Below are 13,636 nucleotides of genomic sequence, written 5' to 3'. Positions count from 1 at the left end.
GACATGTGGGAGGCCTTCTGAAGCATGAGCTGGTTGACAGGCAGAGTACCTGAGGGATTGTGCAGGACATCCCCTGCACCCACTGCTCCTGGGTGGGCTGGGAAGAGGCCTCCTGAGCACAACAGCTCCTTGTAGCCCTGTGGATGCTGGCTGTGAGGTCACTTCTGTCCCAGCACCTGGCTGGCCAACAGCAGGGAGGCAGAGCCTCTGAGGTCATAAAGGCCATCAGAAAGCTGCCCCCAACAGGGTGACACATTAGGGGAGGCCAGGGGAAATCTGGGAGAATAATGGTGGGAAATCTATGGGAGAGAAGATTGGCTTGGCTAACTGAAAGGAAAGATCTAAAAGAGGTGAGAGGGGTTCAGGTTAGGCTGCTGCTGCTGCAACACTTACTAGGAAAACATTCATGTCAAGCCCTGGCAATATTTCTAAGCAGTAGCCATAAGCCCTCCCCCTACATCTAAATGCTATCCCTCTCTCTGCAAGGAATCTGCTACTCTTATCCCTAACCTCAAACCTCATCTGGCATGGGTTGGCCAAGTCCCAAACCCATAAGGCCTTTACCATATCTCATTTCTTAGCCTATTCCTCAGCCTTTCGTCCCTAGCATTGAATTCCAGCCTTAACATGATTCCTCAACAGAGCCCTGAAGAAAATCCCAACAAATAACATAGTCTCTACACTAGACACAGACTAGAACCCAAAAAGCAGAAAACACAGGCCTCCTTCTAATACTCTGCCCAACCACTAACCCTGGAAGGCAAGATCTAATCCCTAAACCCTAACCTGATCACCTAATCCTCAAATCCTGCATTCCTATGGTCTAGTCACCTAACTGAAGCAGTGTGGCCTCATGAAGCTGGGCAGGGCTTGAGAGGTCCTGCAGCAATCACTTGGTCTTGGAGGAGGCAGGTGAGGTGACATGGATCTGGACAGGTCACAAGACTCAAGGAGGTGATGGGTGGGGATGCTTTGCTGAAGTCAGATGTGCCTCACGATATCAGGAGGCAGCAGGAGGCCCATGGCTGTGCAGATGGTTGTCAGGGCACTCCACACAACTTGTTTGACTATTACTTGAACTCCACAGGCAGGAAATACTGCACTGAGCACTTTGGGGAACTTTCCAGCCCAGACCAGGATTACCACATGCCCTGAGACAAGCTACAGTATCTCTGTGGTGGCCCCTTGGTCCTGGAATGGCCAGGTGTGTGTCACCCATCTTGTCCTGTAGTGAAATGCATGGGTGTGCAGAGGTGGCCCATGGTAGTACAGTCCCTGGTGCTCTGGGGGGTGTGTGTGTGTTGGGTTTGGTGCAAACACCTGGGCTGATTTCTAACTTCCCACCTAAGCAAAAGTGAGGAATAGCTCACCCCCTACCAAAACCCTCCTTGTCTTATCTCTTCCATGGAGGGAATAGCCAAAAAAGCTCTGAGCAATTCTCCCAGGGTTTTCATCTGCTAGCAGCCCCAAAGCAGCAGCAGTGCCTTGCCATTGCCTGCTCATGGGTCTGCTGCTGCTTGTCTGGGCTCTGTTTTTACTTTGCAGGTGGGAGGTTGTATTGGGCTTATATGGAAAGGGTTTTGTAGCGGGGGGGCTGCAGGGCTGGTGTCTGTGAGGAGAGTCCAGAAGAAGCTGCCCCTTGTTAGAGAAGAGCCACTTCCAGCTGGCTCCAAAAGGGACATGCTGCTGGCCAACCTCAGCCAATGAGTGATGCTGTTTGTACATCTGTGAGAGCATTTTAAAGAAACGGGTAAAAATGGCATGCAGGAATAGCTGGGAGAGAAGACTGAGAAAATGTGAGAGAAAACAACCCTGCAGACACCAAGGTCAGTGAAGAAAGAGGGTGAGGTGGTGTTCCAGGTGCTGGAGAAGAAGTTCCCCTGCAGCCTGTGGCGCACCATGTTGGAGCAGATCTCCACACTGCAGCTGATGGAAGACCCCATGTGGGAGCAGGTGGATGTGGCCTGAAGGAGGCTGCAGTCCAGGGAGAGCCCCTGCAGGAGAAGACTGCGTCAGAACTGTGGAGAGGAGCCCAGCTCTAGGCAGCCCCTCATGGTGGGGCCTTTCTTCTGAGGAGAAACGGATATTCAACCCTTTGACAGATGCTGCACAAACAAGGACAGGACTCAGGATGGCATCGCCCTTCAAGAAGGAACTACCTTTGGGATTCCCTCAAAGGGTAGAACTCCTGCCTGTGTCACAGCTTGAGTCACTGCATTGTGAATGCTGACCAAAGTCCCACCATGATGGATGCAACCTCATGCTTCCCCTGCAGCCACTCCCTCTGGTCTTCCTGAACTACCATTGACAGTGCAGACTCAAGCAAACAGAGACAAAAGGGAATGCAAGAATGCCCATGCTGCACAAACTCAACGACGATGATACATGCTAGCAAGTAACTGGAACACGAGCTGAGCACCAGCTCATCACAAGCACCAGATTCATGCTTAGTTGGTTTGAAAGGACTGAGCACAGGGCATTAGAAAAAAAAAAAAAAAAAAAAAAACATAAAAGAAGGAGCTACATCTTCTCTGTCTGGACTCAGCAGCAGCAGCCCTGCAAAATGACAACCCATCTGGCCGCTCATGGCTTGGACAAGTGTACAGTTTGCTGCTTGAAGAACTGTCTGGAAGGCCATCACAGAATCACAGAATCATCTAGGTTGGAAGAGACCTCCAAGATCACCTAGTCCAACCTCTGTCCTAACACTAACAAGTCCTACACTAAACCATATCACTAAGGGCTACATCTAAATGTCTTTTAAAGACCTCCAGGGATGGCGATTCAACCACCTCCCTGGGCAGTCCATTCCAATGCCTAACAACTTTTTCAGTAAGGAAGTTCTTCCTAACATCCAACCTAAACCTCCCCTGGTGCAACTTTAGCCCATTCCCCCTCGTCCTGTCACCAGGCACATGGGAGAATAGACCAACCCCCACCTCTCTACAGCCTCCTTTAAGGTACCTATAGAGAGCAATGAGGTCTCCCCTGAGCCTCCTCTTCTTGAGGCTAAACAACCCCAGCTCCCTCAGCCGCTCCTCGTAAGACTTGTTCTCCAGACCCCTCACCAGCTTCACTGCCCTTCTCTGGACACGCTCCAGCACCTCCATGTCCTTGTAGCGAGGCGCCCAAAACTGAACACAGTACTCGAGGTGTGGTCTCACTAGAGCTGAGAAAAGGGGAATAATCACTTCCCTAGACCTGCTGGCCACACTGCTTCTGATACAAGCCAGGATGCTGTTGGCCTTCTTGGCCACCTGAGCACACTGCTGGCTCATATTCAGCCGACTATCAACCAGTATTCCCAGGTCCTTCTCTGCCAGGCAGATTTTCAACCACTCATCTCTCAGCCTGTAGCTCTGCTTGGGGTTGTTACATCCCAGATGCAGGACCCGGCACTTGGCCTTGTTGAACTTCATGCAGTTGACCTCAGCCCATCTGTCCAGCCTATGCAGATCCTCCTGCAGAGCCTTCCTTCCCTCGAGCAGATCGACACACGCACCTAACTTGGTGTCATCTGCAAACTTACTGAGGGTGCACTCGATCCCCTCATCCAGGTCATCGATAAAGATATTAAAGAGGACCGGCCCCAGCACTGAGCCTTGGGGGACTCCACTAGTAACCGGCCTCCAACTGGATTTGGCTCCATTCACCACAACTCTTTGGGCCCGGCCATCCAGCCAGTTTTTAACCCAACAAAGCGTACACCAGTCCAAGCCACGAGCAGCCAGTTTCTTGAGGAGAATGTTGTGGGAAACGGTGTCAAAAGCCTTACTGAAGTCAAGGTAGACCACATCCACAGCCTTCCCCTCACCCACCAAGCGCGTCACTTGGTCATAGAAGGAGATCAGGTTCGTCAAGCAGGACCTACCTTTCATAAACCCATGCTGACTGGACCTGATTGCCTGGTTGCCTTGCAAGTGCCGCGTGATGACACTCAAGATAATCTGCTCCATGAGCTTCCCTGGCACTGCTCAAAGAGTCTGAGTGAAGAGAGATCAGTCCAGTTGGTGGACGGTCACCGGTGGCACTCCCCAAGCCTGAGTACTGGGTCCAGTTTTCTTTTCTATTTTAATGGATTATCTGACTGAGAGGATCAAGTAAACCCTCAGTACATTTGCAGATGATAACAAGTTAGGTGGGACAGTTGATCTTCTTGTGGGTAGGAAAGGTTTGCAGAGGGACCTGGAAAGAGGGACCTGGATTGATGGACTGAGTCCAATCACATGACATTCAACAATGATTAAGTGCCAGCTCCTGCACTTGGATCATAACAACCCCATGCAGCAGCATAGGCTTGGGGAAGAGTGGCTGGAAAGCTGCCCAGCAGAAAAGCACCTGGGGATGTTGGTCAACAGCCAGCTGAACATGAGCACCCACCCCCTGTCAAGGGCATGGATACGGACATCTTCCAGTAGATCATCTGTGCTTATGAGGTCACTGTCAGCCGAACATCTGATAGGCCAGGAGCAGGCCCATGGCAGGTGAATGTTCCTCTGACGGCCAGTGGTGCCTGAGTAGCTGACAGGCCGAGAGCAAACATGGCCTGTGCCAGACGCTGTGAGGACCCTGGAGCCTGAGAAGCTTGTAGGCCAGGAATAAGCACATGACTTTTGTGGGTCTGGGGGAGCTTATGATGGCATGTCAGTGATGGCACCCCATGCTTGATTACTCCTGCAATCCAACAGAAACCCCAGGCGCCTGTCTACTGGTGCATCACACTTGTTCATAGGTGAGCAGGAAGCAAATAGGTGTCTATGTGGTGCTCAGGTCAGTGGTGCCTGTGGAGCTGACAGACCAGCAGCAGGCCCACAGCTCTCGTAGGAGCTTCTGAGGTCACTGGTGCCTGAGAAGATGACAGGCAGGAAGGAGACCCATGCCTGGGGAATGGACTTGTGATGCCACTCTTGGCTGAGTAGCCATTAGGCCAGGAGCAGGTGCATGGCTGTATAAGTTCTTGGGAGGTCACTGGAGCCTGACTACCTCCATGGCGAGTATGCATCAGCTGCACGGATATCAGAGAATCACAGAATCATGGAATGGTTTGGGTTGTAAGAACCCTAGTGACCAACTAGTCCACACCCCCCCTGCTACAGGCAGGGACACCTTCCATTAGGCAACATGTGCTTATGAGGTCATGGTCAGCTGAGGAGTTGATAGGCCAGGAGCAGGCCCCTGGCCTGTGAATGCCATCTGGATGCCAGTGGTGCCTGTGTAACTAACTGGCTGAGAGCAAACATGGCCTGTGCTAGATGCTGTGAGGACCCTGGTGCCTGAGAAGCCAGTAGGCCAGGAATAAGCACATGGCTTGTGTGGGTCTGTGGGGAGCTCATTGGTGATCAATTGGCTGATAGGTCAGGGCAAGGCCCATGGATTGTCCAGGTACCTGTGAGGTCACTGGTGCCTGAGGAGCTGGCAGGCCTGGAACAGGCCAAGAACTTGTGTAGGTGTTTGTGAGGTCATTGCTGTCTGAATACAGGCCAGGAGCAGGCCCATGGCAGGTGAGGATGCTATGGCATCACCTGGAGCTGGGTTGGACAGAATCATGAAATATCCCTCAATGGAAAGAATTGAAGATCAGTGAGTCTAAGTCCAGCCTCCAGACTAAAAAATAAGCTAGATTTATCTAAAAAAATATATATTTTATATATATATATATTTATATTTATATATATATTTTATAAATATATATATATTATATATATATTATATATAATATATATTAAAAATATTAAAAAATAATATATATATTTATTAAAAACATTTTATATATAATATGTACTAAAATATTATTAATGATAAATAATATATATTATATAAATATAAATAAAATGTAAAGTATATATAATATAATATAATAAATGCAATATATATTATAATATGTAACTTATATATTATAAACATATAATCTATAATAAAAATATAATAATATAACAATATATATGTATAACACATATATATTTATAAAATACATATTTTTATTTGAAAATATTATATATATATATTTATAATATAAACTCTATGTCTGAGAATATTGTCCAAACAGTTCTCGGACTCTGCCAGGCTTGGTGCTGCGAGGAGGCTGGGAGGCAGCGCAGGGCCAGGCCTGGGCACGGGGCCAGGAGGAAACCACCGCCTTCCTGCCCGGGCGCCATGTCACGCGGGCTGCGGTTTGTGCACCTGCAGTGGCAGGCAGGCTCCAGCTCCCGACCCGCCGCGGGGAATAACGGCCCCTGGGTGACACGCTGAGAGCCAGGGAGACGCCTGAGGCTCTGGGCTGCAGCTCTGCTGCCAGGGCAGGCCCTGGACCAGCTCTGGCTGCTGCCAGGACCCCACAGGAGGCTCCCTGGGGAGGGACGGGCCAGCCAGCGCTCCCGGCATGGGGCTCGGGCCCTGCCCAAGGGCCTTTCCCAGCTGCTGCTGCCAGCACAGCGGGGGCTGTAGCAGGGGCAGGGGCTGGGCCCTTCCCAGCCTGACACAGCCCCGCTGCAGGCCCAGCCCCGTGGATCCCATGGCGCAGGGACGGCCGGACAATCGCACCTTGGGCTCTTGGACGCTACAGCTCAGGAGATGCTCCGTGCTCCCGGTCCCCACAGCGGGCTGCAAGGGGTGTCAGACCCATCTGCCCCCACACCCAGCCCTACCCCACGATGATCTCCCACCGCAGTGACGTGAGACCCGCAGCGGAGCCGTCCCTCATATATGGTCATGAAGAGCGCTGGAGAAGTTCATTGGAGAGCTGGGCTGCGTCGGAGGGGAGATAAGTGCCGATAACGTCTAAAAAGGTGCCTGCTGCTTCGATTGGCTCCTCCTGCAGCTGGGACAGCATCTGCACAGATATATTGCTCCCTCATCACCCCCATTGCCTTGTTGGTCAGAGGAGCTCCAGCAGCAGGACCGTGCTGTGAGGGCAGGAGCCTCAGGATGGGGACAGAGGGACTCCTGTCCCCTTGGGTGCTGTGGCTGCTCCTCTGGGTGCAGCCTTGCAGAGGTAAGTGCTTTGTACCACAGCCTGGGGCCAGCGGGCAGCAGCGGAGTCATTGGGACCCCCTCAGCAGCAGCGGGGTCATCAGGATCCCCCTGGGAGTGGGGTTGCTTTCCAGGCACCACTAAAATGAGAGGCAGAAGGTTCTCAGTCCCTCAGCCCTGTGCTTTAATCTGTGCCTGTCTGGGTGGGAGAGGGTAATCCATTTCCACAGCTCCCATGATTATGGCAGCCCATGCCTGGCTCCATTTCCAGACACTGTGTCCTTGTGTACCCTTTTGGGACCCCTTGTTCCCCAGCACTGTCCCTCCGGAGATGGAGAAGGCCCAGACAGTAACAGCAGTCCTCAGCCATCTCCTGGGCATAGCCTGTCTGGGGTGTCCTGGAGGGGTTGTCCGCTGCTCCCTGCCCCTGGGATTTGGGTAAACAGTGATCCCAGGAGGGCAGGTTGTGCCCACCAGACAGAAGGGCACTGTGGCTTCTGCACCAGAGGTGACAGAGAGGTGTCCTTCCTGGGGTCTCCGGCCAAGCTTAGAGGCTGGGCTGACAGCAGGGATGAGGAGGGGACGCAGGTGGGGGGGAACCTTGTGATTGACTTGGTGTCCCCTGGACAGACAGAAAGCCCCAGGGTTTTTGGTGAATTTGGGAGGTGCCTGAGCCAGGTGGGACAGGGAGAGGTATGGGATAAGGAACATGGGGCTGTTCAGGGGATGCTGGGCTGGGGAGGAGTGGGAGCCCTGTGCAGGGCCGGGGGTAGTATGCAGGTGGGCATGGGCAGGGGTCAGGGAGCCACTGGTGTGGGAGGAGGTGTGGAGGGCTGTGTGGCAGTGAATGGTGCAAGAGGGCTGAAGCTGGGCACCCCCAGCCCAGTTCAGCCCATGGGGAGAGGAAAGACCCCAACACCACCCCAGGGACAGGCCATGCAGGACAGGGCTCCCACCCTGGGGTCTGTGACTGTGCCTGTCCCAGGGACAATCTCAGACCCTCAGTGTGGGGCTCGAAGCTCTCCTGACCCTTCCTGTGTTGTTGTTTGAAGGGGCTGCGGAGGTGAGGCTGGCGGATGGCGGCAGGCGCTGTGCTGGGAGAGTGGAGGTGAAACACCAGGGCCAGTGGGGGACTGTGTGTGATGACTCCTGGGACAATGACGATGCTGCAGTGGTTTGTAGGCAGCTGGGCTGTGGGGGTGCTCTTGAAGCTCTTCAGAAAGCACACTTTGGGCAAGGATCTGGCCCCATTTGGATGGATGATGTTGAATGTCATGGCACCGAGTCTGTGCTGTCTGACTGCACACACAGCGGATGGGGTCAAACATACTGCGATCACAGGGAGGACGCTGGAGTGACATGCTCAGGTAAGGACTGAACTTGTTCCCTTCCTCTGGGATGAGGACACTTCTAAGGGACCTGGCTGTGACCTCAGGAAGCAACAAGTGGACACCAGAACATGGCTCTGGGTGTCAAGTTGCACTCTGAGCTGGCTCTGTCACTGCTGGTGTCCCTTGTCCCTGGGGAATGCCCAGTGGGAGCGCACCCAGCCTGGCCCTGAAGATGGAGCAGGCAACCCTGGGGAGGTGCCCTGGACTGGGAGAGGAAAGCCCCCACCCTTCCCCATTGTGCTGGCTGGTTCCCATCTTTCTCCTCCCGTTCGTCCAGGCCCTGTCTGGCAGGCTGGTCCCTATGCCAGGGGAATCTAGAGCAACTCCCCCAGCCACCAGCAGCCTCAGGGAAGGGCGTGCAACGGCCCAGGCCTTTTGGGTTGTACCCCCAGCAGACAAGAGAAGCTCAGCCAAAGCAGGGGGGCTGCTCAGAGGGCAGGAGCACTGGGCTTGGGCAGAGGAGCAGTGTGGCAAGTGGCACCTTGTTCCTGTCCCAGGGTCACCCTACGAGAGCCAGTCCCTGGAGACATGGCCCCTCCAGGCTGTGCTGACCCACTGCCCAGTGTCTCCTGCCTGTCCTGTGCCCCAGGGGCTGTGCCAGCACCTCCTGGCTCTCCTCGGTGCCTGCCCTCGCACCGGGAGCTCGTGTCAGCCCAGGGCTGCTCTCTGCCTGCTCTTTTGCCCCATGTCTGGCTGGTGGCTGGAGACGTGCATGCCCACCACCACACTCCGTCCCTCCCTGAGGACCCCCCTTTACCTGCTCCCCAGATGTGCCCCATCTAACAGCAGCTCCCCAAGAGCCCCAGCAGCCCCTGGGAACAGGGGGCTTTTCTGGCAGCTCCAAGGGGTTCCTCAGCCTGGCCTGAGCCCGGTGGGGCAGAGCAGGCTGCAGCAGCCCCCAGTGTCTGGGCCTATTTCCCTGGGCCCACGTGCTGCGGGTGCTGCAGTGCTGGGTCTGGGGCTGGGCAGCCCAGGGGCTCCAGGCAGCAGCAGTTTCCCTGAGCGATGCCTGCAGCTTAGGGGTTGGGAGAGAGGGCAGCCCATGGGTGCTGGGCTGGTTTCTGAGGAGCAGAAGGGCGGCCTGACCTGTTTGTGCCATCAACACCCACTGAGAGCTGCTGGGCTGGCCGTGGGGCTCTGCATGTGGCCACCTTCGGGATGAGGTGGGAGGTGGGCACAGAAGTGCCAGAGGGCTCTGGGAACTCACAGGTCTCCTTGGTTGCTCCAGGATTTGTCCGGCTGGTCGGAGGGGACAGCCCCTGCTCAGGAAGTGTGGAGGTCTACGACAGGGACCAGTGGAAAGCTGTCTGTGACTCCCACTTTGGTGCCAAAGCTGCTGAGGTGGTCTGCAGGGAGCTGCAGTGTGGCACAGCCCTGTCTGTGCATGGGGCAGCTCACGTGGGAGAAGGGGCCGGTTCTGTCTGGGACAGAGAGCTGCAGTGTGTGGGGAATGAATCCGTCCTCTCCTTCTGCCCCACGGGAGCAGCCAGGGACCAGCCCTGCACCCACGGCAATGGCACTCATGTCACCTGCACACGTAAGGACTCCGGGTGGGATGGTGCCCACGGGGTCTGTGGTGGGGGCAGGAGAGCAGGGTGGGCACTGGGCTATGCTGGGAGGGGGACAGGTGGGGTGAGGTGGTGGTCTGCAGCCCTGAAAGAGTGCTGCAGGAGGAGAAAGGCACGTTGCCCCTTGGCCTCTCCTGCAGCTCCTGTGGGAGCAAAAGCACAAATGTGGCCTCTCTCACCCTCCTTTGTCCTTGAGTACACAGGTTTCAGGCTGGTGAACGGCAGCACAGCGTGTGCGGGCAGGGTGGAGGTCGAGGTGCTGGGGACGTGGGGGACCCTCTGTGCCTCCCGCTGGGACCTCTTGGACGCCCACATTCTCTGTCGGCACCTCGGCTGTGGCTTTGCTGAGTCCATTCCTGGAGGAGGGCATTTTGGGAGAGGAAGCGGCCCCATCTGGAGAGATTCGTTCCACTGTGACGGGACCGAAGCCCACCTGGGGCAGTGCCCGGTGACTGCCCTGGGGGCCTCACAGTGCTCCCACGAGAACGCTGCTGCTGTCATTTGCTCAGCTGAGTGCTGGGCAGTGCTGCAAAGTGCATTTGCCCCTGGTGTGTGACACGGCCACCCAGAGCTGGGGACCCCATGGCAGCGCCTGGCTGAATTTCTGCTCTCACCAGGCCCGGCTCGCTCCATGTCCCTGCGGCTGGTGGGCGGAGGGAGCCGGTGCGACGGGCGCGTGGAGGTCTTCCAGCACGGGACGTGGGGCAGAGTCCTGGATGAGCAGTGGGACATGCAGGAGGCCAGCGTGGTGTGCCGGCAGCTGCAGTGCGGAGAGGCAGAGGCATCCTACACCCCTGTGAGGGCCGAGCGAGGGCTGGGCCCCGTGGGGCTGCACGGGGTGCGGTGCACAGGGCACGAGGCTGACCTGAGCCTCTGCAACACCTCCCTGCCTGAGAGCCCACCATCAGCAGGAATCATGGAGGACGTGGGGGCCGTGTGCCGGGGTGAGTGGTGCTGCACATCCCCGAGGTGTGGGGTCCGGTGGGCAACCAGCCCCTGATGGCCGGGGTTTCTCCCCGTTGCAGGGAGCCAGCGGGTCCGGCTGGCGGATGGGGCCGGGCGCTGTGCCGGGAGAGTGGAGATCTACTACCAGGGGCGCTGGGGCACCGTCTGCGACGACGCCTGGGACCTGGCCGACGCCGCCGTCGTTTGCCGCCAGCTGGGCTGCGGAGGGGCCCTGGAGGCAGCCGGCTCCGCTCGGTTCGGGGAGGGCTCCGGGCAGATCTGGCTGGATGGCGTCAACTGCTCCGGGGCCGAAGCTGCTCTCTGGGACTGCCCTGCTGAGGCCTGGGGGCAGCACGACTGTGGGCACAAGGAGGACGTGGGAGTTGTCTGCTCAGGTCTGTGCTGGGAGTGGGGCTGGGAGCAGGGCCGGTGAGGCTGTGGTGAGGGCAGAGCCAGTTAGGGCCAAGGCCATCAGTGGCTGATGTGCAAGGACATCGCTTGGGCCTTTCCTCCTTCCAGAGTTCATGGCCCTGAGGCTGGAGAACAGCGACGGCTGCTCCGGGCGCCTGCAGGTTTTCTACAACGGAACGTGGGGCAGCATTTGCTCCAACTCGATGAATACGAAGACAGCGTCACTGGTGTGCAAGGAGCTGGGCTGCGGGAATGAAGGCTCCCTGGAAACAATTTCTAATGATGCCAAGCTGTCTGGCACCGCGTGGCTGGATCATGTGGAGTGTGGGAAGAGCAACAGCTCCTTCTGGCAGTGTCCCTCTACTCCCTGGCATCCGCAGTCGTGTGATGACCTCCGAGACGAGGCCCACATCACCTGCAATGGTAACTGCATGGGGACATGCAAGCAAAGGTCATCCCTGCTCTCCCCTGCACGACCCCCAGAGCAGTCCCTTCAGCCCAACTTCTCTTTCCTTTGGGACATGGACAGAAAGGCCACAGGTGGCTGCATGCCCCAACTCCACGAGGTGCACAGGTAGGGAGCTGCCCCTGCACGTGCCCCCATCACCTGGCAGGGCTGTCCCAGCTGTCCCGGTGCCATGGGAGGTTGCTGCCTCCCCAGACAGGGAGAAGATCCGCACCGTGGGAGGCGAGGACGGCTGCTCGGGCAGAGTGGAGGTCTGGCACCGCGGCGCCTGGGGGACGCTGTGTGACAATGCCTGGGACATGCGGGACGCCGAGGTGGCATGCAGGCAGCTGGGCTGTGGCCCCGCGGTCTATGCCCTGGGCCAGGCTGCTGCTGGAGAGGGGACGGGCCCCATCTGGCTGATGGAGTGCAGGGGGACGGAGCTGTCTCTGCAGGACTGCTGGGCCCAGCCAGGGGACAGCAGTGCCTGCCAGCATAAGGCAGATGCAGCTGTGCATTGCTCAGGTGAGCAGTAGGTCTGGGAGACATCGCTGGGGGCTTGGCAAGGAGCTGGCTTGGGCATCTGCCCTGCTGGATCCTGGCATGGCCCCATTGCTGGCCAGATCAAGGGTGTCCCTGCAGAGTTGGAGGCTGCTGGTGGGTGGGGAGAAGCCCCTGTGGGGCTGGACGTCTCAGCACATCCCCTGGGCTGCCTGCACTGTCCTGTGAGCGGCCCAGAGCAGTGGTGCTGGGCCCTGTTCCTGCCACCCTGCCCAGCCACGCAGGAGGGACAATTCAGGTGGCACATGTTGGGGCCGTCTGCCAGGGAGGCTGCCTGGTACCACAGCCCCAGCCTCTCAGCCTGGCTCTCCTTCTCCTGCCCTGCAGCTGCACCCAGGACAGCAACACCCCCCCCACAAGCAGGTAAGTTGTTCTTCCCCTGGGGCTGGGGCTGCCAATGGCCAGGCTGTGACCCACAGCCAGGGGAAGGGGCTCCCTGCTGGGCTCTGAGACTCCCAGGAAATCGAGGGATCTGGGGGAAGTCTTTGATGTACCCAGCAGGGTGGGAGCTGCCCCATCACCCAGCCCGCTCCCCCCAGCCCCTGCTGCCTTGTGTGGTCAGGAGTGGCGTGTCCTGCCCCCAACCTCTCCCAGGCCTGATGCTTCCCCTGCCATGTTCCTGCCCATGCAGTTCCCCCCCGGGGCCCTCTGACCACCACCAGTGAGAGACTCTCGGTGCCTGTCATCATCTGCATCATCCTGGGGGCCCTCCTCTGCCTGCTCCTGGCCCTCCTGGCTGGGCAGGTGCGAAGCGCCAGGGCTCAGCGCAGAGGTGGGTCCTTCCCCAGTGGTCCTGGGGGGGGGATACCTCCTGGAAGGGCTGGGTGTGCTGGGGGTGTTGGTGAGGGGCACAGGCAGAGCTGTGTGCTGCCCGCTGCCCCATGTGCTGCCCCACTGACTGACAGACCATGGGGCACCAGCAGCAAGGGGTGGAGAGAGCCCAGACCCCGAGTACATGAGTCCTGGGTGAAGGAGAGAAATGGGAGAGGTGGGCTGAGGGAGACGGGGAGGATGCACTGCTGGCAGTGCTCTGGGCAGCACTGGCAGGAGGAGCGTGGGGCAGCAGGCTCCATCACTGTGGTTCCAGCCGCCCCCCAACAGGGCATGGGCTGTGCTACTGATGCGTGGGGCAGAGATGGAGCAGCTCCATGGGGAGGGGAAATGTGGGAGGTGGTGCAGGGTCTGCACTGGGACGTGACCCAGGGAACAAAGGGGCACAAGGGCTGTCTCCAAAGGGATGGTGTGAGGCTGACGCTGCCCCAGACCATTTCCATGGGGATGCTGTCTTCCCTGGGGTTGTGGCCACAGTGCCAACACAACACAGTGGTGCTGTGGGGACAGCCCTG

The 13,636-nt window shown here is 57.4% G+C and overlaps 1 protein-coding gene across 1 annotated transcript; it reads left to right on the top strand.

The window, feature by feature from the left end:
• The first annotated feature begins 10,269 nt into the window (after positions 1-10,269).
• On the top strand, positions 10,270-12,637 carry LOC310887888 (antigen WC1.1-like). Its single transcript, XM_083814065.1, has 3 exons — positions 10,270-11,707; positions 11,814-11,858; positions 11,946-12,637. Exons 1-3 carry the CDS (start codon positions 11,398-11,400, stop codon positions 12,263-12,265), a joined length of 675 nt encoding a protein of 224 aa, XP_083670191.1. The 5' UTR covers positions 10,270-11,397; the 3' UTR covers positions 12,266-12,637.
• The last annotated feature ends 999 nt before the right edge of the window (positions 12,638-13,636 follow it).

Source organism: Anser anser (genome assembly GCF_964211835.1).
Source record: "Anser anser genome assembly, chromosome: 29".
Classification (NCBI taxonomy): domain Eukaryota; kingdom Metazoa; phylum Chordata; class Aves; order Anseriformes; family Anatidae; genus Anser; species Anser anser.
Note: the sequence above shows the minus strand (reverse complement) of the source record. Positions and strands in the feature narration are given on the sequence as shown.

What these genes read in the sequence shown, in the direction of transcription:
- LOC310887888 (XM_083814065.1), top strand. Translation starts at nt 11,398, where the DNA reads ATGGCCCTGAGGCTGGAGAACAGCGACGGCTGCTCCGGGCGCCTGCAG. An exon ending in GGCCCACATCACCTGCAATG is followed by an intron (nt 11,708 to 11,813) that starts GTAACTGCATGG and finishes GGACATGGACAG; the next exon opens with AAAGGCCACAGGTGGCTGCA. An exon ending in CAACTCCACGAGGTGCACAG is followed by an intron (nt 11,859 to 11,945) that starts GTAGGGAGCTGC and finishes CTGCCTCCCCAG; the next exon opens with ACAGGGAGAAGATCCGCACC.